This window comes from Thermobia domestica, chromosome 8, assembly GCF_964235325.1.
Source record: "Thermobia domestica chromosome 8, izTheDome1.hap1.1, whole genome shotgun sequence".
Taxonomy (NCBI): domain Eukaryota; kingdom Metazoa; phylum Arthropoda; class Insecta; order Zygentoma; family Lepismatidae; genus Thermobia; species Thermobia domestica.
In genome coordinates, this window is record NC_137461.1 from 265736400 (window position 1) to 265761674 (window position 25275).

At 31.1% G+C, this 25275-nt stretch overlaps 1 protein-coding gene across 10 annotated transcripts in view; it reads left to right on the forward strand.

Moving 5' to 3' along the window:
• Rim (Rab3 interacting molecule) overlaps window positions 1-25275 on the forward strand; it is a 516869-nt gene that overhangs the window by 330733 nt on the left and 160861 nt on the right. For 9 of the 10 annotated variants that reach the window (XM_081769756.1, XM_081769757.1, XM_081769750.1 and 6 more), the window contains one exon: window positions 12937-13131. The exons of the other annotated variant lie outside the window; for it this stretch is intronic. In XM_081769756.1, coding sequence (XP_081625882.1) covers window positions 12937-13131 — 195 coding nt within the window. The remainder of the gene's footprint in view (window positions 1-12936; window positions 13132-25275) is intronic. 10 annotated transcript variants of the gene reach the window in all.

Sequence of the window (25275 nt, forward strand, 5' to 3'; positions counted from 1 at the left end):
AATTTAAGTTGAATAGGTGTTGTGAAAATCTAAAATGAAGCTAAAATATGTTTCGTATGCAATATAGGATAACAAAGAGAAATCCAATTAATCCTGTCCTGTAGGATAAAAAAGAGCGAATAGTCAAACCATGTAAATGGTTAATGAAAAAAAAAAATGATTCTGTCGTGTAGAATAAAAAAGAACGAATAACCAATCCAAGTAAACAATTAATGACAAACTTAATTCTGTCTTGTAGGATAAAAAGGACGAATAATCAATCCAAGTAAATATTTAATTTAAAAAAAAATAATGCTGTCTTGTAGGATGAAAGGAGAACGAATAACTAATCCAAGTAAATGATTAAGAAATAATGAATCTTGTCCTGTAGGATAAAAAGAATGAATAATCAATCCAAGTAAATGATTAATGAATCATTAATCCTGTCTTGTAGGATGAAATAAGAACGAATAACCAATCCAAGTAAATGATTAAGAAACAAGAATTTTAGGAATGATCAAAAAAATGGATCAAAAGATTGCGATCTTGGCCAATAATTAGTTTTAAGGACCACAAAATTTTTAAACGTCCCCTAAATCGAGTTTTCTTATTTTTTACGGAACAAAGACATCATACTGAGTTAAGTAACAGTTTGAGTTTGGTTACACTATATGTAGTTCTCCAAATATAAGGCCTACAAGAACATTTTTGATTGACATATATTGGATCTTTTGATCCGAAAAAAAAAAAAGATCTTGTCCTGTAGGATAAAAAGAACTAATAAAGAACTAATCCAAGTAAATGATTAATGAAAAGAACTAATAAATGGAAGGTAAGAAAAGTGGAGCATCCCTAAGAAACCCACAGACACTGTGTTGCTTAGCACAAGCCCATATGATCTGGAATCGAATCAAGCGACATTCACACGGAAAATGTGCACTGTATGAACTTCTGAAAAGCGCCACAAGCACCTTGCAATGAGGAAGAAATTTTCCTTAGCTTCTAACACTAATGTCTTAAGTTCAAATGCTAATTGTTCGTTCTTCAATATATGTTACGGAATAATTGTAAGCATAATTATATTGGGTTTGTTGCGTAGTTACGTCTAATCATTACCAAATATTTCAACACTATGGAACCTAAAAAGGGTAATAAAGTTTCAAAACCCACAATAATTTTATCAAATAAATTGATGCCATTTTCGAAGTACTTGACGAAATAAAATGAAATCAAATAAATAATTTTTTATCTCCCAAGAAATACAAATTTATAGAATTAAATATTAATTTTATTTCTAATAGACTTACAATATTAATCTTTCGTTCTTAACCTCTTGTGTATTAGTGACATCTATGTGGGTGTCATGAAAACGAATCCCTTCTTAAGTCTCGTATTAATCCTGGAGATGCTGAAATTTGTTAGTAGATGCAAGGCAAGACTTAGTTCTACTATTTTTCGTTAGGTGACAGCACCTTAGTGATAGAAAAGACAAAGAAAATGTGTTGTCTCAGTAGATGGCAGGCCTAAGGAATCATTCAATTACAACACACAAGTGTTTGTTTTGACGTTAAACAATGAGCAACTTCAACTTCGAGATCGGATTCGAAAAGGAAAATCTTTGTCTTTGATCTCCGGTCAGTATTGCCAACCCGAAGCAGCATAAAATGCCTTCATAACATGATAATTTCCCTTTTTCAATCTAAATGTTCCACAATGCAAATAATTGTTTTTATCAGTAATGTGAATACTCTCCTCACGCGCGCACAATAACTAGTCCCTATATAACAGTCTAGACACTCTTTTAATAGTAAATGAAACCGGTATTACAGCACGCACAAAGGAAAATGACACATGGAACGAAAGGGGTAAATATTAAGTTCAATTAGAAACTTCGTTTTCAGTTGCTAGTTAATAGAGTTAATCTTTAATTAATATCCTTTTCTAGGTAATAGTTTTAGATTTTTCTTGGACACATTTTATCCTTACAATCTATGATAAACACAACAGAAGAGAATTAAACCTAATTCTAAAAAATACCATATTTACGAAATAATGCTATGGTGACTGTATAAGAAATCTATGCCTTCCTTGCTGGACTAGTGGCTAGCTGAGCCACTTTGGTGTATGTGGTCCTGGGTTCAATTCCTAATGAGAGAGCATTGAAATTTGAGGTCCTTATGATTGTTTGGGTTCCTCTTTAAATTATAGGTCCATGTATCATATAGACATTGTGCTAAAAAGGGATCCTGAACGTCTTTAAGTAAACAAACAAGAGAACTGAGTTTCAAGAACGTTTAAATCATTCGATAACATTGAAATGTGCTGATTATGAGTATCCATGGTAGATAGTGTACATTACTTTCGTCTTCCGCAAACCAGTATTAGAGATATATAATCCTGCAGACGGCAGAATAAATAATATTATTTAAGCGTTGTAAATAGCATTAAGTTCTAAAAATATAAACGTTTCATTGTATCGTGTAAAGTTTAGGGATATTTCACTTAAATATAAGTAAATATGTTAGAAGAAACAGATACTAGGAATATTAGAAGCTAAATTTCACACTATACATTCTTCATGTATAGTCCATTGTTTAGAATTTAGATTAAGTGTTTGGCTGGAAGTGCCCTGACTTCTTCCTTTCTTTTTGGGTCAAAAGATCCAATATAACAATCAAAAATTTTCTTGTATGCCTTATATCTGAAGAACTACATATAGTGTAACCAAACCCAAACTATTACTTAAATCAGTATGATGTGCTTATTCCGTAGAAAGTGTGAAAACTCTATTTAGGGGCCGTTCAAAAATTTTGTGGCTTCTGATCCAGAAACTAATGATTGGCGAAAATCGCAATCTTTTGATACATTTTTTTGGACCATTCCTAAAATTCTTGGCCAAGATCGCAATCTTTTGATCCATTTTTGGATCATTCCTATTTTTTTTTAAATAGTAATTATGCCTAGTTTTCATCGATCAAAACCCATTGGAAATGAAATTTGAATTTTGTGGTAGTATGGGATCCTTATTTCATGCTTTTGGATCCATCTAAGCTATTCGTTTGTTGAAATTTAGCTACTTTTTTCAAGACAGACCTATAGGAAACGTCGATAAACAGTTTAAGTTAGAATCCGATCCACAGTAATGTGTTCTATGCTCTTCCTGTGAGAATCGAACCCAAAACCACGCGAGCAAAGGCGGAGAGTTAGCCACTAGACCAATAATGAGGGTAGATATATCTAAGTATTTGTCTGCAAGTTTTTCCTTGTTGAACTTGACCATATTTGTATTTAATGCTGTCATAATCTCCTTTACCTATTCTTTCATTATCTTTGAGCACTACATATACAGGGTGTTACAAATACGTAACACAATATTTTGGAAATAGAATCCTCACATAAAAAAAAATAGTTCATATAAACCTGTGCTCAAAAGTGGATAGTTTCGGGAATTATAGGGTGCCGAAAACGTGAAACAATTGAACTTTGAAAATGCATAGTTCCACTACTATAGGACCTATCGTAGTCGGGTCAAGACATCACTGAGGAACTAGTATGTGAACAATCCAAATATCCATCTTTCAGAAACTCTGGTACTTGCACAATCATTTTCGAAAAGGCTGTTTGAGAGAACTTGATCACCCTCCACCTACTTCTCTAAAAATTGATATACAAGTACTGGAGTATGGATGTTTGGATGTCCTACAGTAGTGGAACTATGGACCTTTAGAGTTATTTTTTTTTTACGTTTTCGGCACCCTATAACTACGAAATTATGCCGTTCGGAACACATGTCTATATGAACTTTTTTTTTCTTATTTTGACATGAGAATCAATTCCCAAAATATTGTGACAAATTTTTGTAACACCCTGTGATGCTATTAGGATCTTTTACTAGCCAATACACTGTAACTCCCCTGCTCACTGTTGTACTACGTTCTCTGCTTTCTACTAAGTAACACCATACAATATATTACACATTGTACTACTTAGCTTGTCTAGTAGCTTTGGCACCTTTAAATATCTTGCTTAACTCGTGTAGGTTAATTGTATTTATACATGTGGTGAGTTAGGATTGTTATTACTATGATGGCCCTGCTTCGGTGTTCCTAAATCTTGTAAGTACAGATATAAGTATATACAATGAATACTACTTTATATTTTATCATCTTTTTTCGTTCCCTTAAAGTAAATATCCATTCCATTTTATTTTTATTAAGGCGTCTGCCTTAAAATTTGATCGAGACTTTAAAAGTTCTCTTTGTTCCATTAACTAATACCTAATAATGTTCTATATATTCTTTGAGTCATTAATTTGCTATAGGTTGTATTTTAGTGTTAGAAACAGTCATTAGCTTCCAGCAACCATTAGCTGTACTAGTCACCACACCAGTACAGTAAACACGGGATAAAGGAAACTTTTCTTTTTATTGTACCAAATGTTCACAAATCATGAATTAATAGGACACATATTAATAAGACATAAGTTAGTGACATCTTGATAATACAAACTTCTTACAACCCAACCGTGAAGATTATGATAAAAGATTATTGCTATCCTAAGCACGAATCCTTTCTGGAAACTAAACTTTACTAGACTTTCTAAAGATTCAATTTTAGCACATCTCAGAATAGTCATAATCAGAATATTCGTACATATAATGAAATTCAAATAATGAAAAACAAGTGACTGAATCCAGAATCGATCCCAGATCTGTACTCAAGTCTCCGAGTGCGCTGACTATAAAGCTACCCAGTTTATTTTCCTATAGGTCAGACATTTTCTATCTTGAGGTCGATGCTCAGACTGAAAGATCAACCTCAAAGGCGAAAATATGTGACCTGTCAAAATTCGGACTGGATAAATATACAATAGATCTAGAAAATGTAGTTTTGGTGGCTTGGTAGGAGTTTAGCGTCTCATTTCAGCACCGAGGCTATATGAGGCGTGAACCTGTAGTTTAAAATTGAATTCAAGCCACCGCAATACGTTCAAACTGCACAGCTTTCCCCGGGAATCAAACGCTGAGTCCGTGCGCTAGCGGACTAGACTAGTGAGGAGGACTAGTAAATGTGCTGCTCGGTACACCAGTACGGTAAGCAGAGGATAAAAACAACTTTTCTTTTCATTGTAGCAAATGTCACAAATCATAAATTAATAAGACGCATATTAATAAGACATAAGTTACGTGAAGAGTTCTTTCGTGGCTAAGCGGTTAGCGTACGCGCCTTTGGCGTGGGAGACTCGGGTTCAATTCCCAGCGGGAGCTCATTGGTTCGGATTCTACGTTAATCAGTAGGCCCCGTCTCATATAGCCTCGCTGCTGAAAGGGACGTTAAACTCAAAATCAACTCAATAAGTTACGTGACACTCTTGACAATACACTGTTACATCACAACAATATAACTTCTTACAATCGTACCGTGAAGGTTATGATAAAAGATTATTGCTATTCTAAGCACGAATCTTTTCTGGAAACTAAACTTTGCTAGACTTCTGAAGATTCAATTTTAGTAGATTTCAGAATAACCATAATCTGAAATTTCGTACGTGTGAACTGAGAGTATGCAAAAATATAATGAAATATATAATATGTTAATGTAATATTTAAAGTTATTGCTTCCATAAGTAAAACATATTTAACTATGATTTTACTGGTATTTTATTAATATCTTGACGGTATGTTAGTCGTAGCGTTAGTTCGGAGACACCAGTGCTAGCGAACTATATAGCCTCTGAACTAAACGGTCCGGAGAACAGAGTTCCGGTCAGAACATTTGAACAATATATGCTAAATATAGATTCTAATTGTGCCACTAGTACCGATACAGCTAAATAATATAAATATTATTGAGTTATATGAACAGTAACTTAAGTATACTGAAATGGAAAGAACAAGTCAAATATTATGTTTTCATGTATTCAGGTGGATCACTAGGCGTTCCCACTGCTATGCTAAACGCTGCTTGAATAGTGTGGCGTTGACAGATAGTGTTGAGTGTTTACTGATACCAGATAATAAAGGGAATAATCATGAAATTCTGCTTGGATACTTACTAGAGAAAATAGTTTTCGACCCTTACCGCAATTCCGCTTCTCGAACTGCAACGCTAGAATACAGGAATTTTCTAATTGTGACTACTACAGTAAATGTACAAATTTGGCAACAACGCATTATGGCGTTCTGAGCAAGTTTCGCCTCAAAACCTATTTCCTTAAATGTAAATTAATATTTAAATAAAACATGAAACATAACACGAAAAACGGTCAAACAATATATTAATATCTATTTCGTGATAAGATCGTTATTTTAAAATACTTTACACATACAAATAAACATTTCATGAAACGGAGCACTTCTAGTAAGATCTAACAGCAAGTGCCATCTTGTGTGCTCATTGTAAAACGAATCAAATATTTTTTTTATTACTTGTTACATTTTTCGATACCAGAAGACACAATAAAATGAATCAGTGTCTTGTGCTGTACCTGAAACATTACTCTATCTTATAGTACAATATTTATAATATGTAACATTTTATTGCGCAGTAGTTAAGGCAATGAGCTAAAATATGTACTGACTTCCGGGTGGTGATCCACCTTAAAATATGTATTTATACTATCACGTTATATTGTTGCTATTATATAATTTTGAAAGGATACGTAAAACTTGTACTTTTTTATATTTTAATTCGCATCACTTGAAAATCATTACACAATGCACTCAACACCTTAAATTATAAATTGACATATGAATTTGCTTAACTTTCACATAATAAAACAATTTTTGTAATAGGTCCAAAAATTACTTCTTGTATATCACTCACAGACGATTAGAAATACATAGAAATTCTCTAATAAAACACTAATTTATTAACTTTTTTTTTTTTTTTTTTTTTTTTTTTTTTTTTTTTTTTTTTAGAAACAAATAAACAGGAATATCTGTTTCGGTGAACTTGGTCGCTGTCACTCTTCGTATATATTATATTCACTACAAATAACTAAATAAGTCTATGGTCTGTGGAACCTAAAGGTTCCATAGCCCATAAAGTTTGTCCTTAGTCAATAGGCATTAGCCAACTGGATCCGAGTTTCTACTTTGTATTTGTATTTCTGCGAGATCCATCTTAATATTCTCCATCCATCTCCTACATTTAACATATAATACTTTCCAAACGGTACGAGCTACGGTAAAATTCACTACACCAGTGAATTTCCAAGAAGATTGTACATGAATTTGATGTATCACTTGCACCTATTTCCATTTGAAAAACGAAAGTTTAATCCAATATAGCGGATCCAAGATGGTGGCCGGAGTGAGTAATATGTGTCAGAGAAGCAGTACTTGATCCAATTTGTTTTGCATATGCCCACATGTATGCCCAGTTACATGTAAAGAAACTAAAAGCAATTTTGTGTGCGAGCGTTATAGTAGTGTATGATTGAATTCTTGATATATGAAGGCCCATAAGTATGCTAATTACCGGTATGGGCCGCTAAAATTAGTGCAATGCACATTGTGCCGCGAAGAACTTTGCATTTGAATCAATTTTACACGAATCCCAAAAGGACACTTCGCGAATGTACCTTGTGAGAAGTAACACGAATTCTTTCCTTTCAGTCAACATTTAACTTCTTCGTAGACTAAGATTTGATCTGTTAATGTTGATCCTAGATATTTGAATGTAACCACTTTATCGAAAGTATTACTTGATATTTTAACATATTCATAATATGCAAACTACAACGGAGTATAATAAATATTTTTGTGTTTTATTTTATTGTATTAATTATTATTATTTATTTATTTATTTATTTATTTATTTATTTATTGTATACTTCTCAGTTTACTTTGTTGCGAAAATAATCAAGCTTATGAAGTTGACATTGGATTAAAACAAATAATGGAAAATATAATACACAAATTAAGTCTTATAATTTTATTTTAACGTACCAGTGATATCTGTGTTAATATAGAAGCAGAGTTAAATATGAATTTTAAAATATTAAAATCAGAGGAGCTTCTTCATTAGCATGGAAACAATATGGATAGCATATTTTATTTTATTTTTTTAAACAATGAAGCAATAGAAGAAGTAGTAACAAGAACATATCGGGATTTTTGTTTGGAGTAGTCCCTAATTGAGTGTTATTACTTCTTTTAGTAGTAAAATTGGTAGTCTTTTCTGTTCTAAATGTATAGAAACATTGGTCAGCAGAAATGTAAGACCAATATGAAAGTAGTTAGTTTTGTATGAAATACGCTAGACAGTTACTCAAAGCCAGCTTCAAAGTAAATGTTCGCTGCAGCACAGCACGCGTTGAAGAAAGGACACATTATGAGACATTAAAAAAAATCCTAACTTAACATAAGATGGTTCAACAGATCCCGTCAAACATAATATTTCGTAGGGTTTTCAAAGACTTTTCACAATAGTGCTTTCACAGAAAACATGGATAGCAACAGGCCATCACTCTTGACCGAAAGTGACCCATAAGATGCTCTGTCTAGCATTGATCAGATGTCATTCTGCAACTAAGTCAAAGATCTTTCTAATGAGGTAATATTGTATCCCAAAGAGTCCGGAGAAATAGTAATCTTTCAATAGTGGTAACTCTTAAAAATTAACAATTAATAATACTGTAACGAAAGATTTTTTTTTCTTTTTTACTTTTAAATCAAGTTACTCTTGGCCGATTTCAACTCTAACTAACATGAGTACAAATTCTTAAGACCCCAATAAAACATCCCATTTTTTCATTAAATTGGAATTTTTTTTAAAAGAACGAAAGCTATCATGAAGCATTTTGAAACGAAGTTGAATGAATAGAAAGCATCAGAAAGTGCACATGCAATATTTCACGCAAATTCGGTAAGTAAGTTGAGGAAGAGCTTAATTCATTCTTGATCAAATAATTCATTCTTGATCAAGTTGAGCTTCATTACGGATGAATGGTAAACTTTCAAATTACCACCTAGTAATGTTCCTTAGTTAATATATCTTCCGATATTTCGAGTTTGACACTCAAATAATGACTTCAACTTTTTTTTACAACACCATCTTCAATTTATATGTGTGTGTGTGGTGTTTCAATAATGGTAATTGAATAATATTACAGATTTTTTCGTTTCTTAAGGTTACCTGCCTTTCCTAATATGTACAGTAATAGATTGCTCTTATTTCTTTCCCATATGCATAATATATGATATGTGTCCTAGCATAGTGCAATACCTATTTACTTTGCACTTTTTATTTACTAGGTTTTCTATCTAGGTTTCTTACTAATTAGCATAAAACTTTATTATACATTTATGTGAATATATATCGTTTAGATACACATAATACGTTCTGAATTGCATCAATTAAAATACGAAATTTAGATGTGATTATAACAATAGTTTGAATAGAATCGAATAATAGTTAACAACAATGCATACTCTAACTACAATGCACACTCTGTGATCTAAATTAATCCCTTGCGTACCAGTGATATCTGTATGTGTCATGAAAATGTATCCCTTATTAAGGGTTGTATTAATCATGAAGATGCTGAAATTTGTTAGTAGATGCAAGGCAAGTCTTAGTTCTACTATTTCAAACTTAGATGACAGCACCTTACTAACAGACCAGACAAAAAAATACGTTGTCTCAGTAGATGGCAAGTGTAAGGGAGTATTCAATTACAACACACATGTGTTTGTTTTGATGATAAACAATTAGCGAATTTGAGCTCTATTTCGAGATCGGAATAGGAAAGCCTTTGTCTTTAATCTCCGGTCAGTGTTGCCACCTGAAACAGCATAAAATCCCTTCAGAACACCATAATTTCCTTTTTTCAGTTCAAATGTTCCACAATGGAAATAATTGTTTTATCAGTAATATGGATGCTCTCAACAATAATTATGCCCTATATAATGTCTAGACAATCTTTTAACAGTAAATGAAACCGGTATTACAGCGCGCACATAGGAATATGATACTTGGAACGCAAGTGGTTAATTATCTGTTGAGGACTAGGACTACGTGGTGATTAAGGAAAAGCCACATAATCCACTCTAGCATTTGTTGATCCATTTCAACTCTAAGCAGAATAGATGGTGAGAAGGCTCAATATATATATAACTTGTTCCATCAAAAGCTAAATGATTTTTATGTAACTTATCGTGGAAAATTATTTTCTTTATATTTTGCATATGAGGAATATTCCAAGTTGAGGCGAATTTATCCACTTTTGCCTCCGTATCTTTGACCTTTCACCTACAAGCAAGGGGGATAATCGGAGATTTCTAAAAAAAAATTGTACGCCGTATTATTCTAAATAGACAGGAAATTATTGCTACACTTATGAAACCTTAGTTTCATTTCAATTTGTTATTGCTACACTTATGGACATTTATATAGCTTTTTGTTTATACTTGTTATTGTTAATTTTATATTCTATGTTATACAGTTTCAGTGTAAAATGGCTGCTTTGTGTATCTGGAACTTTGGCAAATAAATAAATAAATAAAAAATAAATCGATTTACCCCTAAGTTATAGTACATCAAAGTTAAAAACTATTTTGTTATCTCATTATGTTACCCTCTTTACCTCCCTCCTTGAAGGATTTCAACCCTAAGCAAGAAACTTATTTTCTAAGATTAGAGGGAGACATGTGCTAGGTTTCATTAACATCGGTTAAGTTTTACATAAGGTTTGTAGAACAGATAGATAGGCTGATAAACAATGATACCTACGTTATATACCGAATGATAAAAGCTCGCTTCAATAAATTAAATTGTTTCTGAGTTGTATATTGTGAATTAAAATCATTATATGCTATGTAAAGCATTTCGCTGCACAAGTATATTTTCAAAAATTTTGAAGATAGATCTGTATACAGAGTCAGAATCCGGACCCAATGAAAAACTCTGCTAGTGCACATCTGTAGTAGAGAATCTATTTAAACAAACAATATGAAAATATCTATTAAACTTTCTGCATCAAAATACAGCATAAGATTTACTATGATGCGGGCAATTTTATAAGCAACATTACAAACTTAGTTTTATCAAATGTTTTTAAGTATGTATATAAACCAAAACCTGAAGAATATTTCACTACACTTTCTCCACCTTTTCTGAATTTTAAGTATTCCCTCAAAGACGTTGATAAACATGAAAAATATAGATAATGAGCCTGGTTGTTGGTTGAAATTTAGCATTCCTTTTCAGTACAGAGGCTGTATGAGACTTGCACATCCAGTTTTAAGATGAAACCACGTTAATGCGTTCAAATTCTTATTTCTCTCACTGGGAATTAAACCCATGATCCCGTTATCAAAGGCGTGCGCGCTAGTCACCAGACCAATAGAGAGAGCTGATCCAGATGGCATCTGCATAATAGTTGCTTTCATGACTTTTCATATACAGGATGTTTCAAAACAACACTTACAACGTTTGGGAGATGATTCCAGACACCAAGAAAAGACAAAAGACCAGCCTGGGCGCAAAAATGCGTCATTTCGGAATTATAGGCGCCGAAAACATGAAAAGAAAGAACTTTAAAGGTTCATAGCTCCAATACTATGGGATCTACGGTAGTCGGGTCAAGACTTCACTTAAGAAGTAATATGCGCCCTATCTAAATATACATGTTTCAGAATCCTGCGGTACTACCGCAACAACTTTTAAAGAGGTACTTGGTGAGTATATCAAATTATATCCCCGTAGCCAAACTCCTTCTATAAAAATTGTTGCGTAAGTACCATAGGATTCTGAAATATGAATATTTGGATAGCGCACATATTAGTTCTTACGTGAAGTCTTGACCTGACTACGGTAGATCCTATAGTATTGGAGCTATGGACCTTCAGAGTTCATTTTTTCATGTTTTCGGTACGTAGCTTATAACTCCGGAAGGTAGCACCCAGGTTGGTCTATATTTTTTGCCGTATCTTGGTGTTAGAAATCACCTCCCAAACGTTGTCGGTGTTGTTTTGAAACACCCCGTATATCCAGTTCCCACCAAGTGAGTTTTGTGGTGAACATACATCCTGTGCGTGGGCTTTCTTAGGGTTTTCCCATTTTCTCCCACTTCCTCCATTCCATCATTTATCACTCATCTCATTATCACAATGTCCTTTAATCTCGGAGCATAATCGTAGAACATTAATCTAAAAGAATCGTGTTTAGTGTAAAAATTAATTACTATATGTTTAAAGAAATTAAGAGACTGACTTACTAAAAATAATTCAAAATTTACCATTTTTTTCTTTTGTTTGTTATTCATAAGTGAAAGGAGATAATGAAATGTCACTCACAACAAGTATAGATAATGTTATTCTGCAACAGAAAATATGAATCTGAAGAATTTTCAGTGTTGCTGTCCATAGAAATTACAGTGTTGCCAGAATAATATTTCCCTCAAAATCTAAATTAAGACAGCGACTAGAGGAACAAACTCAACTGCATTTGATCACGTATCATATTGTTTTGAAATCCTGTGAACTACTTTTTAAATAATAGTTGTATTTAGTTTGTAATAAATAAAATAGTTTTCACATACAGTTATTAAATTAAATAATAATGTTATTTAAAAAGTAGTTCAAAGGATTCCAAAACAATATGACACGTGAGCAAATGCAGTTCAGTTCGTTCCTCTAGTCGCTGCCCGAACTTAGACTTTCAGGAAAATTGTTATTCTGGCAACACTGTAATTTCTGCGAATGGCAACAATGAAAATTCTTCAAGTTCATATTTTCTGTTGTAGAATAATATTAGTCTATGATTGTGGTAAGTTGCATTTCATTATCTCCTTTCACTTATGAAAAACAAACAAAAGAAAAAATGGTAAATTTTGCCTTCTTTTTAATAAGTCAGGCTCTTAAGAAGGTAAGTTTAATATTATAGTAACGACAACAGCATAATATTTTATAAAATGTCTGACTTTTTACCTGTATTTTCTTTCTTTTCAAGGGGATGAAGTGATAGAGTGGAACGGCAGGTCGTTACAAGGGAAGAGTTTTGAAGAAGTGTATGATATTATTGCCGAATCAAAACAGGAACCTCAAGTAGAACTTATAGTTTCTCGTTCACTAACTGACAGCCGTAGGGGTGGAATTCGAGAACAACCTCTGCGGAGACACACTCATGCGGGTATAGCTGGAAAAGGTAATGTATTTTGACTCAGAATCTGAATTGCGTGTTTGTGTATGTGTGATCAGTGGAGAAACGTTTTCTTCACACGTCTCTTTAAAAGTGAGATACACTGACTTCCTTACCATGTACCACGGAACCTTGTATTACGGTATACAACAACTTGTGCGTTTAGAAAAGTATGTGTATTAAGGTTGAACAATATCTGTGCACTCTTTGTTTTTTGGGGCTTTATACTATTGTCCGTGTCATCCGAATTAGCGTACGGCGTCAGCCAATAAGCGCACAGTGCATGGTTACCAAACCATCAGTGATAAATCCAATAATTTATGATTGCCCTTAAATACAAAGAATATCAATTATAAATGATAAAATTCCTCCCTGAAGATTTAGTAACAGCGCACTGCAAGTTTATTGGCTGATGCCATGCGCGAATTCTGGTGACGCGGACTATAGGAGTTGGTTGAAATGATAGAACATGGATCTTCCTACATGTTTATTTAAACTCCCTTTACTATGTTAAGATGACATTAGTTTAATCTTGTTAAATTTACTTAACATTTTAAGAAGATTTTATTTTTTTCAAAAGAAGGGAATTAAGTAATGATACAGAAGAAATCAAATAATAATAATTTCCCACACAAATAATGAAATAAAATTCAAAGATGACACTAGTGTTTTACCGGTGATTAAGTCTAACATTTCAGAGAAATGAGTTATATATTATCTTCTGCCGGTTTTAGGCACAAATGCAAAATTCTTATTTATATTTCATACATCACATCTGTCTACATATGAAAGAATCTACAGAATTTCTTCTATCTCCCGGTACTATTGTTCTTCATTCATGTATAATCATACTTGGTATATGTCTTCTAAAATTTTGATGAATAATTTATCAAATATTCCAACAATCCAGTTGTATTCTTGCTTATCATTGTTCAGTGCTTTATTACTACTGTTAATCAAACTATCTGTTGATACTAATGTTTATCACTTTCTATTATGATCAATTTTCCAACTCCTGGTCGCCTTGTTTTCTGATACTTCCATTTTCTATGTGCGTACGAAGTCAGAATGTCATTCTACAAGTTTCTCTGTTGTTTCTATTCTTTTTTTCTTAAGATAATTTAAAGGTATAACAACATTGCATCAATCGTGTCATTGAAATATTTAGAAACTTATTTATATTGTTCTACATTTTTCACTTTTATTTTTTATTTTTTTTTATTTTTTTATTTTTTTTATTTACTTTTTTTTTGTATCAAGACAATCCGAATTATGATAGTTACAAATTCTAGTCTTATATCAGTAGTAGAAAGTTCCATTTCTTTTATTTAGTATATAATGATTGTGACCAAAACAAACTGAAGGAACAAACTATTGAGTTTTTATTCATAACTATTATGTAAGTTTCTATTCTGTTGATCTTCATATACGAATAATTAATTTTTTTCTTATTATATATAATTCATTCTAACACTACCTTTGCATCATGCTAATTTCAATACAAATAAAGGAATACAAAGCAGATCATTATCAAATATCTTAAATAGTAAAGATGATTAAGTTGATTTGCTATTAGAAAAAGTTCAATTTTGTCTAAAATATTTGCTCACAAATTGCATAGAGTACCTTTTTTGTGTATGTGCGACGAATATCCAATAATTTCCCTCACGTGAAACTTCGGGACTGTTTTTCCAGTAATAACTTTTAATTTAGCACATTTTCTTATTTAATCTGTCACTGGTCTTATTATATGTTATTAATCTTCTGCGATATATCACAGCCTTGTTCATCTCAATAGAAGTTTCATTTTTTTTTTCATTATTCAAATTGATAAAATCATTCTGGCTTTCATTCCGAGTCCTTACTACCTCAAAAATGAGTTCAATGTCAACTTCCGTAATTACTAATGTAAATCTGTTTAGTTGCAATAACTATGCCTCAGTTAGAGCGTAAATGATGGTAAATATTGTTGTTACGTTCATACTTGTGAGGAATAGCTTACAAAGTATTATGTAAAATATGCTACTAATGTTTTTCCCCCTATTTTTACGTATATAATACCTTTTATCAGTCAAAATATATAATTATGTACTACGGGTAGGAAAATATAAACATAAAGTATTAAGCAGCAATATGTACTGTAATTCAATACAATAAAATATAAAAGATATTTAATAAAAGATCTGTAACGGCAATTAACATATTTATTTCTTTTAAATGATTTTATCAATTATTTTTACATTTACGTTCGTTTCAGTAGTAGTCTCCATTATTTTGAATGTTTCAGTTCAACTAAGTCGTGTATTTGATACAAAGAATTTTGTGTTAATCTACTTTTCATATTGATTTTGCTTACAATCTCCAAATAGTGAAATTTCATTTGTGGTAATTGTACATACACTTGTTGAGCCAAGTTTCTTACCATATAAACCCTTGAGTTTTGAATTAACTGATATCGTTAAAGTGTAGTTAAAATTATTTAAAAATATTTAAATAAATTGAGGTTATAAAACTCACTTACTTATTCTTTTTTTTAAAAAAAATCGAACATTTTGAATTCAAAGTTGAATCCAATCTTAGCAAGAAATTATTATTATTTTCGCTTCTAATTTGTTAAATTTTCCTAATTAGCTTTCACAGGAAGTTCAGTAGATTTGTGAATTAGGTCAGTTTTATTACGATGTAATTACACCTTGGCATAATGGTTATCAGTCATATATTATTAGATCTATTGAAAGATATATTATCAGTGTTTTAGACACATCTGGGCGATATAAGATTGGGATTCTGATCACAGGTAAACCTTAAAGTGCAAAATTTCTTAAGAAAACCATTAAATTACTAAGAAGGAATAGTATATTGTATAATTAATAAATATAACTAAAAACTTCATGCATGAGAATCTCTGTATAAAGTAAGATACACATTTAAGTCACTCTGTTTTGTTTGCTCTTTGTCTTGTCAAAGAACTGTCTCGAGTAGTTAATGTTGCATGCTCAAAATTATTTTTAGTACCTTCTAAAGACCACAAATTCTTAGTACTTTTCTATTTTGTTCTATCATACTTAAATGAAGTTTATGTCCCTTTTTTCTTACAATCTATGCAAGATGACTAATATTTGTTCTAACTAAATGTTGTTTGCAGCATGTACCTCTCTTCACCTGCAAGTAAAATCAAGAGAAGGGAAGAGTTAGGTCGAAAAGCTTATTATAATTTATCTTAATCTGATTTCCAGTTAACTTTCATATATGTGATAATAATGGTTGTTCTTATGAGTGTATTTATCTGTCTGTGTGTTATTATCAATATGTACGCGCGAGAATGCAATATTTACATATGATACATTTACGTATGTATACATGTTATATTTGTATATACACTTATTAATAATTAAATGGGAGCAACAACTTTCAAAATTATGGTTTTTGAAACGCAAAAAAATCGTTTAATTTTCTTAAAACACACATAAACACTACAAGCAAAAAGTTTATAATTGAAATAATTGGTGAAACGAAAGCATGTTTTGTGATGTGGAATGCTGTTAAAATTTATTTTACATGATATTATTATTATTGGCATGTCTTTACTATTTCATTTCTTACTGTTGTACTGAAATGTTTTAATGGATAAAACTCATTTGTACTAAAACAAAGAGTAAACCAATTGATGGAATATGATTAATTCATAATATTATCTTTTTCTCAAACATTTTTCTTTCTTTACCTATACTTTTACTGTTACAGATTCTATGTACAGAACTAACTCTTCATTCTATTTCCTTTAATATAGGATTTCGGTTAATTGTAAAGGACTTCTTGATTTCCTTTTATATATAACAATCAAATTTTTATGTTTAGGAGCTCTGTTCCAACTTGCAGATGTTTTTTTGCGGAAATCTGTAAACTTCTGTTTTCTCTTTCTGACTATCTCTTCTTTTAAAACCAAATTTGCAGGTATTTTTTAGATTTGGAATTTGGCAGAAAGGGTTCTTTTTTGGAGTGCAGGAGTCTTCTTGAGAGATTTGCATATTGTGACTTCTATTTCGGATCGAGGATCGTTTTTCAACAGACAAAACTGACATGATGACCACCACTGTTAATTTCGCCCTCTTTTTCTCATTTTCGAACTTTATTATTTCGATTTTATCTTTTTTAACATACTCTAGTTCAACTTCTTTTCTGGTATGTTTAACTACTAATTAATTATGTTAATGATATTTTGTTTCCCATCATCCATTTAGGTTTTACAGGGTGCAACTCTGTCCAGTTGGCAAGGAAATCTTAAACAGGACTTTTAAGTTTAGGAGATTCATACATATTTTCTTTTCATTTCATAATTTAGTTGTCTTAATTGGTAATTTACTCGTTGTAACAGAAAAAATAGTGTTACAATAAAAAAAATAAAGTGAAAATTATTATTGCATCATTTTTGTTTAGTTGCATCAAAATGTTACTTTTAAAATCCTGATAATACAAAATCTTACTTAAAGATCAGCTACTTTCAGAATGTAGTTAAAAGTGTTGTTTTTAAGCATAAATTCAATTATAAATTGCACAAATATTATTTATATTTAGTACACACTGACTTAACATTGCTATTATTAACTTGAAAATTATTTATTATCTGCTCAAGGTAACAAAGTTGAAATTAAGGTTTGTTTATGTCAGAAAATAATATATATCTAATGTACAACAATGACGAGCAAAAGACACGAATGAACTAACACGTAGAGTATTTAAGTAGAAAATACAATGCTTATTATGTGATTTGTTTTACTTAAAATAATTCTGTTATTAGCTAATGTATTTCTCAGATAAATGTTTAATTCCAAGTAAACATCCTCCTGATCGTCGAAGCATTCAATTTAATCTTAACGATCCAATTTAACATGGGAAAGGACAAAATGCAGTACCTATAATTTATAATTGAGAACTGCGAAACATACTCAATGATTTGCATCACAAAACAATATTAGAACATGTTACTTAAAGAATGGAAACATCTTTACTTATCAACGCACCAGAATGTATTTGGTACGAATATTAAATGTAAGAATGGCAAAAGTATCGGAATATATTTTTATATCGTATCTACAGAGACTAAAGTTCATACAACTGTCAAAAGTGTTTTATATGTTAGTTTTCTATAGTTCTTGCCTAAAGAAAATAGAAACAGGTGATGCTACATGATATATACTAATTGTATTAAGTCATATACTTCAAGATAATACTCGAATTAAAGGTGTCAAATAAATTTTTGAAACATATTAAGAAAGAAAGCGAATTAGCATTGCCTTTTTGTTCTTTGTTTTGTTAATAATAAAAATATGCTCAATAATAATAATAATAATAATAATAATAATAATAATAATAATAATAATAATAATAATAATAATAATAATAATAATAATAATATGAGGAAACAAAGCCAAAGAATTAATTGGAAAATACGATTTCCACTTCTTTTGTAACAGTAAATTGAATTTGTTATAAGGTAGTTCTTTACACAAGATTTCATCATTGGTACATAAGGATATTGAAAGAAGGGAAACGTTAAAATTTTATATTAGATTTTTGTAATTTATATTTATGCTTATAGTTGGAAGTTTCAGTTATATCGGTTTACTTCAAAATTATATATGAAATTGTCGGTAACTTTTTTTTTCTACAAAGTGATATAAAATTATTTTTAACTGATTTTTTTCTCATGATGCTTAAAATAGACTAAACGTTTCAAAATAATCCTGTAAATTCATTAACATGCAAATATAACTCTTGAACAACTTTGAAACTTTAAACTTAACATTTTAAAAATCTTGACTAAATCCAATTATCACAAGTTAGTATGAAAATTTTCATGAAAAAATGACAAAATAGTTCGCGTAACAGACAGTAAAATTAAGTTGATTTTATACTTTTCAAGTCTAAAAGAATGTTATAGCATATGTTTATATAAACTTTCCATTATAGAAAAATTAGGATGGTAAATTTTGGCTCTGAGAATGTTTAAGTGCATTCTTCAAAGTGGCCAAAACCATTTGCTTGTGGAAAAAATATAGCAGTGTCATTTTCTTATTGTCTATTGCAACCAACATTTGATGTCATTAATTTGATGAAGTTTCAATGCGACATTATAGGATTTCTCGCTGACTTAAAGATAACATTTCAGTTATCTTAAGTTTATCCAAATAACATAGATGATTCGAGAAGAATCATGATTACAGAACTAATTATTCGGGGGTGTTGCATTAAGAATTATCTGCTGTTAAAAATTAATTAGCGTTTTAAATGGTTTGGTCAGTAATTTATAATACTACTGTACTGTATTGTAGTTTTACCAGATAACATTTCAACATTATGTATTTCCGTAATGACAGCTAAAATTACATTGATGAATTTTAAACCTCAAGCATAAACAATTTTCAGACAACCAGTTATAAGAACCTCAAGCTTATTTGTTATGATACCGGCTTTACGCCGAAATCACAAAACTGCAAAATACGTGCTTTGACGTAATTTTACTTAGAGGGTCTCATGCTATGTGCCGAGTAAAAATTTCCTAGTTAACATGAAAATTGATGTTTTATTTTTGCATACTTGGTGATAGAACTTATAGTGGTTCCGTTACTGAATCATTGATAATAGCGTCAAAGTAGCCAAAATGGCACATTGGTGACTTAGGCGAAGCGACAAATAAACAACTTAGATCCTAACAATAAATAATTATTCTGTTTGAACTTCAAATACCAGGTGAAGATCAAATTAAAGATATGATTAGAATGAAACTTTTAGTTCGAAGTTCCTATGTTGATTCATTAGTCCATTTTTACATTTCTTTTCCATGCACATAGCTTTAAAGGAACTATATACGAATGAGTTTAATAAACAATAACTTCAAAAAAGGCTATATTTCAGAAACTGTAAGGTGATACGAAATAGTAATCTATTACGTAACGAGGTGATTTTTATATAGCACAACGAAATGTATGAAGGTCCAATCGAATTTTGCAAACACTTTTAAACGACATGATTATTTTTGTACAAAGATAAATAAACACTAGTTAAAAGCAAATCAAGTATTTATCTTACTTGTATTGCAATATTGTTCAACATAAACAATACGGTGAATATATATGATTGAAATGAAAAACAATACACGTCTGGAAATAGATAACGATTTATTAAGACTCTGGTATGGAGTGTGCCGCTTTACGAATCAGAGACGTGGACATTGAGAAGAAATATCCAAGCTGGAAGCATTTGAAAAGTAGTGTTGGCGCAGAATGCTGCGCATATCATGGACTGAAAGAAAAAGGAATGAAGGAAGCTAATGAAGGACGACAGATCATGAAGATAATAGGAGAAAGAAAAAACAGCACACTTGGCCATCTTATTCGGCACTCCAATTAGATCACTGTGTTGATAGAGGGAATAGCAGAAGGAAAACCAGGAAGAGGAAGACCAAGGATAGAACATCTAGATGCAGTTATGAAGAAGAGGCCTTATCAAAATATAAAACAGCTCTCCCAACAGAGAGAAAAAAATTAAAATTTCCATGTTGTCCACCAACCTATGGTTGAGGTGAGAAAGAAGAAGAAGAAGATTACGATGCTTTAATTGGAAGAAATGCTAATAGAAATATAATCACAAGATAAAACGTCTATGATAATGAAATATAGCAATAATTGCATCTTTGCTAAGAAGTAGATAATTCGAGTAGGAAACTAATATGTTAATTATGTTTGAGAAATAATTAATAACAGTCACGGAAAAATACAAGAATGATAACATAATTTATCGAAAAGAGTAAGAAATGAATAATTATAGCAAAATATAAATGAAATAGTAAGAATGTCTTGAGAAATAGAAGTTCACTTTGAAAAAGGGAAATTTTATTGAATTCTCAGATTGAATAGAAGTTGCGCTTAGCTTCAAGGGAATAGCCCAGGATTAGAAAACCAATCAAAACATGAAAGCCTCCGTTTCCTTCCACTTTAAAGTAAAACTCATTAGAAGATAACAGTCATAAATGTTGAGCATGATTTCCACATAAAGTGCAAGTCGCTAACAGTAACAATGAATGAAGTGTATAGAATACTGTAGTTGTGCTAGATATTTGCTGTAAATACAAATATAGAAAAAAAAAACTTAATTTGAAAGGAACACTTCGAAACAGTTGTTAAAACATAGATAACTTGCACATACACGCCAAGTAAGAAATTTACAAATGAATTGTATAAAAAGTACAGAAAAAAAACTAATTGCTCTATATGAAGTGAATATTTCTTGTGAAAATGCAATGATGTTTGAATGCAAGGTTAGTCGATATAACATTAAAAAGCTCTTGAACAACATATGATTGTGATATCGCGTGCTTTAACTCTTACATAAATATTATTTCTCACATGTAGACAGAGAAATTGCGAATTATTGGTTTGGAATGTTGCAGAAAACTCGCAACTTGACCAATCTGTTTTGACATAACATAGTCTTGTTTGATTATGCAAAAGACTTTTGAAGTTTCAAAATTCATAATATAAGACAGTAATATATAGGTTAATTGCATTGATGGATATATATTTGAAATTTCCAACATCATACGCATGACAGTGAATCCTTCTAATACGTTTGTATTAAATGAGACAAAAGGAGATAGTAATTGCTGATATATATGAAATACTTGTTTCTGGAAAGATAAATTTCGTAACAGTAATCACATGACTGCCGTTTGAAAATATACTTGTCTTTTCTTTCATAAAAAGAAAATTAATATGATGTAAGAAATGTTGTGATTTTAGTAGGATTTCATTACAAAGGAGAGAAGGAAATTCCAAGATAATTTAGATATTTTAGATAAGCTTTAGATATTTTTAGATATTTTAGATTTTAGACAAGGAAACCAAACTTACACTAATATATAGAGGCGCTGTAAAATGAAATGTGAGTTAAAATCGTATAAGATCATAGAAAATGTCGGAATTTGAAATACTACCTTATAATTTAGTTTATCCAGGTAGATAAATAAATTTCATATTTTTTGCATGTAAAATTAAAAAAAATAACACTAATAGTTTAAAAATAGCTATATATTATTTATAAAATACAATGATCCGGATAGAAAAAATGAAATGAAATCTTTAAGTTTTAGGCTAAAGGAGACGGTGGTGATGAGAAATGAATGAAATGGTGGAATAAAGAAAGAGGGAGGAAACGGGAGAATCCCGAGAAAACCCACACACATGATATTTGTCCACCACAAGTTCACTTGTCGCGAGCTGGGAACGAACCAAGGCCCCCGTGCACCAGGGGTAAACATTCTACCACTGAAACACCGCGGAACCCCGATCCAGATAGAGGTTTCGGTTATTGTTGAACGATACGTCGCCAAAATTTATTATGTCTAACTTAGTATAAACACGTACACTCATGTCCAAAATTATTGTCGCCTTCGAGTTTACCACAAATATACATTTCCCGATTATACACATATCAATGTTAAAAGTACCCTGCAAAATCATTATCAAATTATACTCTTACAAGAAGACAGTAATAGATATGCGACAATCATTTTGGACATGAGTGTACTTCTTAGCTTGCAATTGTAACTCAATGTCCATTACAGCTGTAGATCATAACAATTAGTCCCAGAAAGTCCCAGAAATAATGTATGAACCTGTAACATTGCTCTTCAATTTTTCCACGAAAGAATCTAGTGAGCAACCTTAAACGGAATATAATCTAACTTTAGTTAAAGGCTATGTACGAGAGCTTATGTTTTAGTCATGAGGCAACATAAAAGTAGCAAGACAAGGCAATAAGCCTAATATTACGTGGACATATGCATTCTCTACAGGAACTTTCCCTGTGGCGCTGTGGTTAACGCTAATGTCTTCGGCGCGGAAGACCCAGGTTTAGATCCCGGAGGAGGATCGGATTCCACGCTAAAGTGTAGGCTCAGATCTCATATCACCTTCATACCGAAAGGGACGACGAACTTCAATTTTACCATCCAGCATTTTCTACGAAGCTTTATTACTGTGTCGATGAAAGAAGCGTGAAATGAAAAGTACCAAATAGATTTACTATCTATTTTGCTCTGTTATTTTGTTGCTGTCTCTTTGACATAATGACAGGTGATGTGGTTATGTTTCACGTCTTTAATTTCTCAGACTTCTCACACACAGACGTTTCACACATTATTACACAACAAATTTGATGGTTTACTGAAATTAAAATTAATTAACGATGCTTGATCGAAGAGAGAAGAAATTAAAACACTTTTCTGTAGTAAAAAAAAGTCAGAACAAATTACCTTCAACTTTCTCCAATATGGAGAATTTGCGCTTCTCTTGATATAATAATAATAATAATAATAATAATAATAATAATAATAATAATAATAATAATAATAATAATAATACCCTTGATATTTGAGACGGCAAAGGATTCAAAGAGAAAGTTATTAATTATGTAAATGCTTGTATGACTTAGGACACTATAGTAGGGTGTAGCACCTATATTGTACCTTTTAATTCATAAAGTAAATAAATAAAATTTTAAAGGTGCAAATATCATGTTATTTACATCCTATAGAATAAAGATGCTTAAGTAACTTCCAGTGCTAGGAAGTATAATGCGAAATTAATTTAAGTTGTGAAATATATGCAGATGCTATACATCACTTCGAATTTCAAGTTCTGTAGACATTATATGCGTGACAGTGAAAAGTCCGTATTAAAAACTACTAAGTTACAAACTGCAATTAATTTTTGTTCGAACAAAATTATTTCTTAAAGAACTTTCTTTTGTTTTTAGGCAATATCAGAGTATTAGCGTAAGCAAATCTAATATTGCTGGATTAGCGGAGAATCGGTCCCTGATCTCGCACGTACTAGGCTTTAGCACTTGAGTAGACTAAGTTATAGCCGTATGGCCAGAAACTGGAAGATCGAAGTGCATGGGTTCAGCCTTCAGATTATTATGTGTATTTTCAAAATTATGTCTTGGTGAAACCTTAAAACATTCGTGTTTAAGCCAATTGCAAGATTTAAATAAAAAAAAGAAAAGAAAGAAAGAAAGAAAGAAAGGAAAGAAAAAGAAAAGAAAGAAAAGAAAAAAGCATAAAATGAAATATATCAAATACTCATCAAAGAGTAGTAGAAAAAAAAAACTCAAATATGTTGATAAGAAAGGAAAAGAAAACAATGATCTTTATGATTATAATAAATTTACAAATGCTATCAAGGAACAACTATTTATGATTCAAAAATATATATATAATAGGATAGCATGCTCGTAATTATGTGATAAGTGGCCATTTTATAAACTAAAAAAAAAAAAAAAGATCTAATGCTGTAATTGAAGAACAAGTATACACAACATGAATTGAGAACTGTAGGATTAGACAATAGATATTCTGATCTATAACAAGTATTAAAGTTTTCATGGCTTATTCAAGTATATGACTTAGTCTGATATTAAATACACCCAGTAGAATTTACAAACAATTTTGGTAAACACAAAATGTTGTATCTTTTCAAGCACCGTGCTATCTAGGTCCTAGGTTTTGAGACAGTAACTTCTAGAAGTCTTTTTCCCAGTAATTGTTATTGTCATATACAGCACATAGTGTTCTTATAATTGTCTATTTTGAGATATAGCTCATTCGTAATGCTCTCTGGACAAAATAATTGTAATAATTATTTAAACTAGATTGCTATGAATGTATATAAGGAGTAAAAAATAGAAATATACCTATGGGGAGAATCTACAACAATTTTAAATTTGTTTCAAAATGATTTTTATAACTTTTGAAACAACAATGTTAATTGCAAACATATAAGCAGTTAATAAGTAATAGAAACTTTTTAGATCTACAACCTATGAAAGGCTATGACAGGCCAGATAGTGCACCTTTTTTGATACATATTCATCGCATGGCTATGAATATCATTAATTTAGGCTTTCTGGATCGGAATTCGCTACTTCTTTATCCAAGAAGCTTCCTAATTGTCTTAAGATATTAGGTCAATCCTGGAAACTGTTTTCAAGAAGAAATATAAGCTGAGGTATGCACGTGAAATGTGATAGCGCTAACATGCGGGTACAAAGAACACAAGAAATATTGTCATAAATAACATGCACAGTATT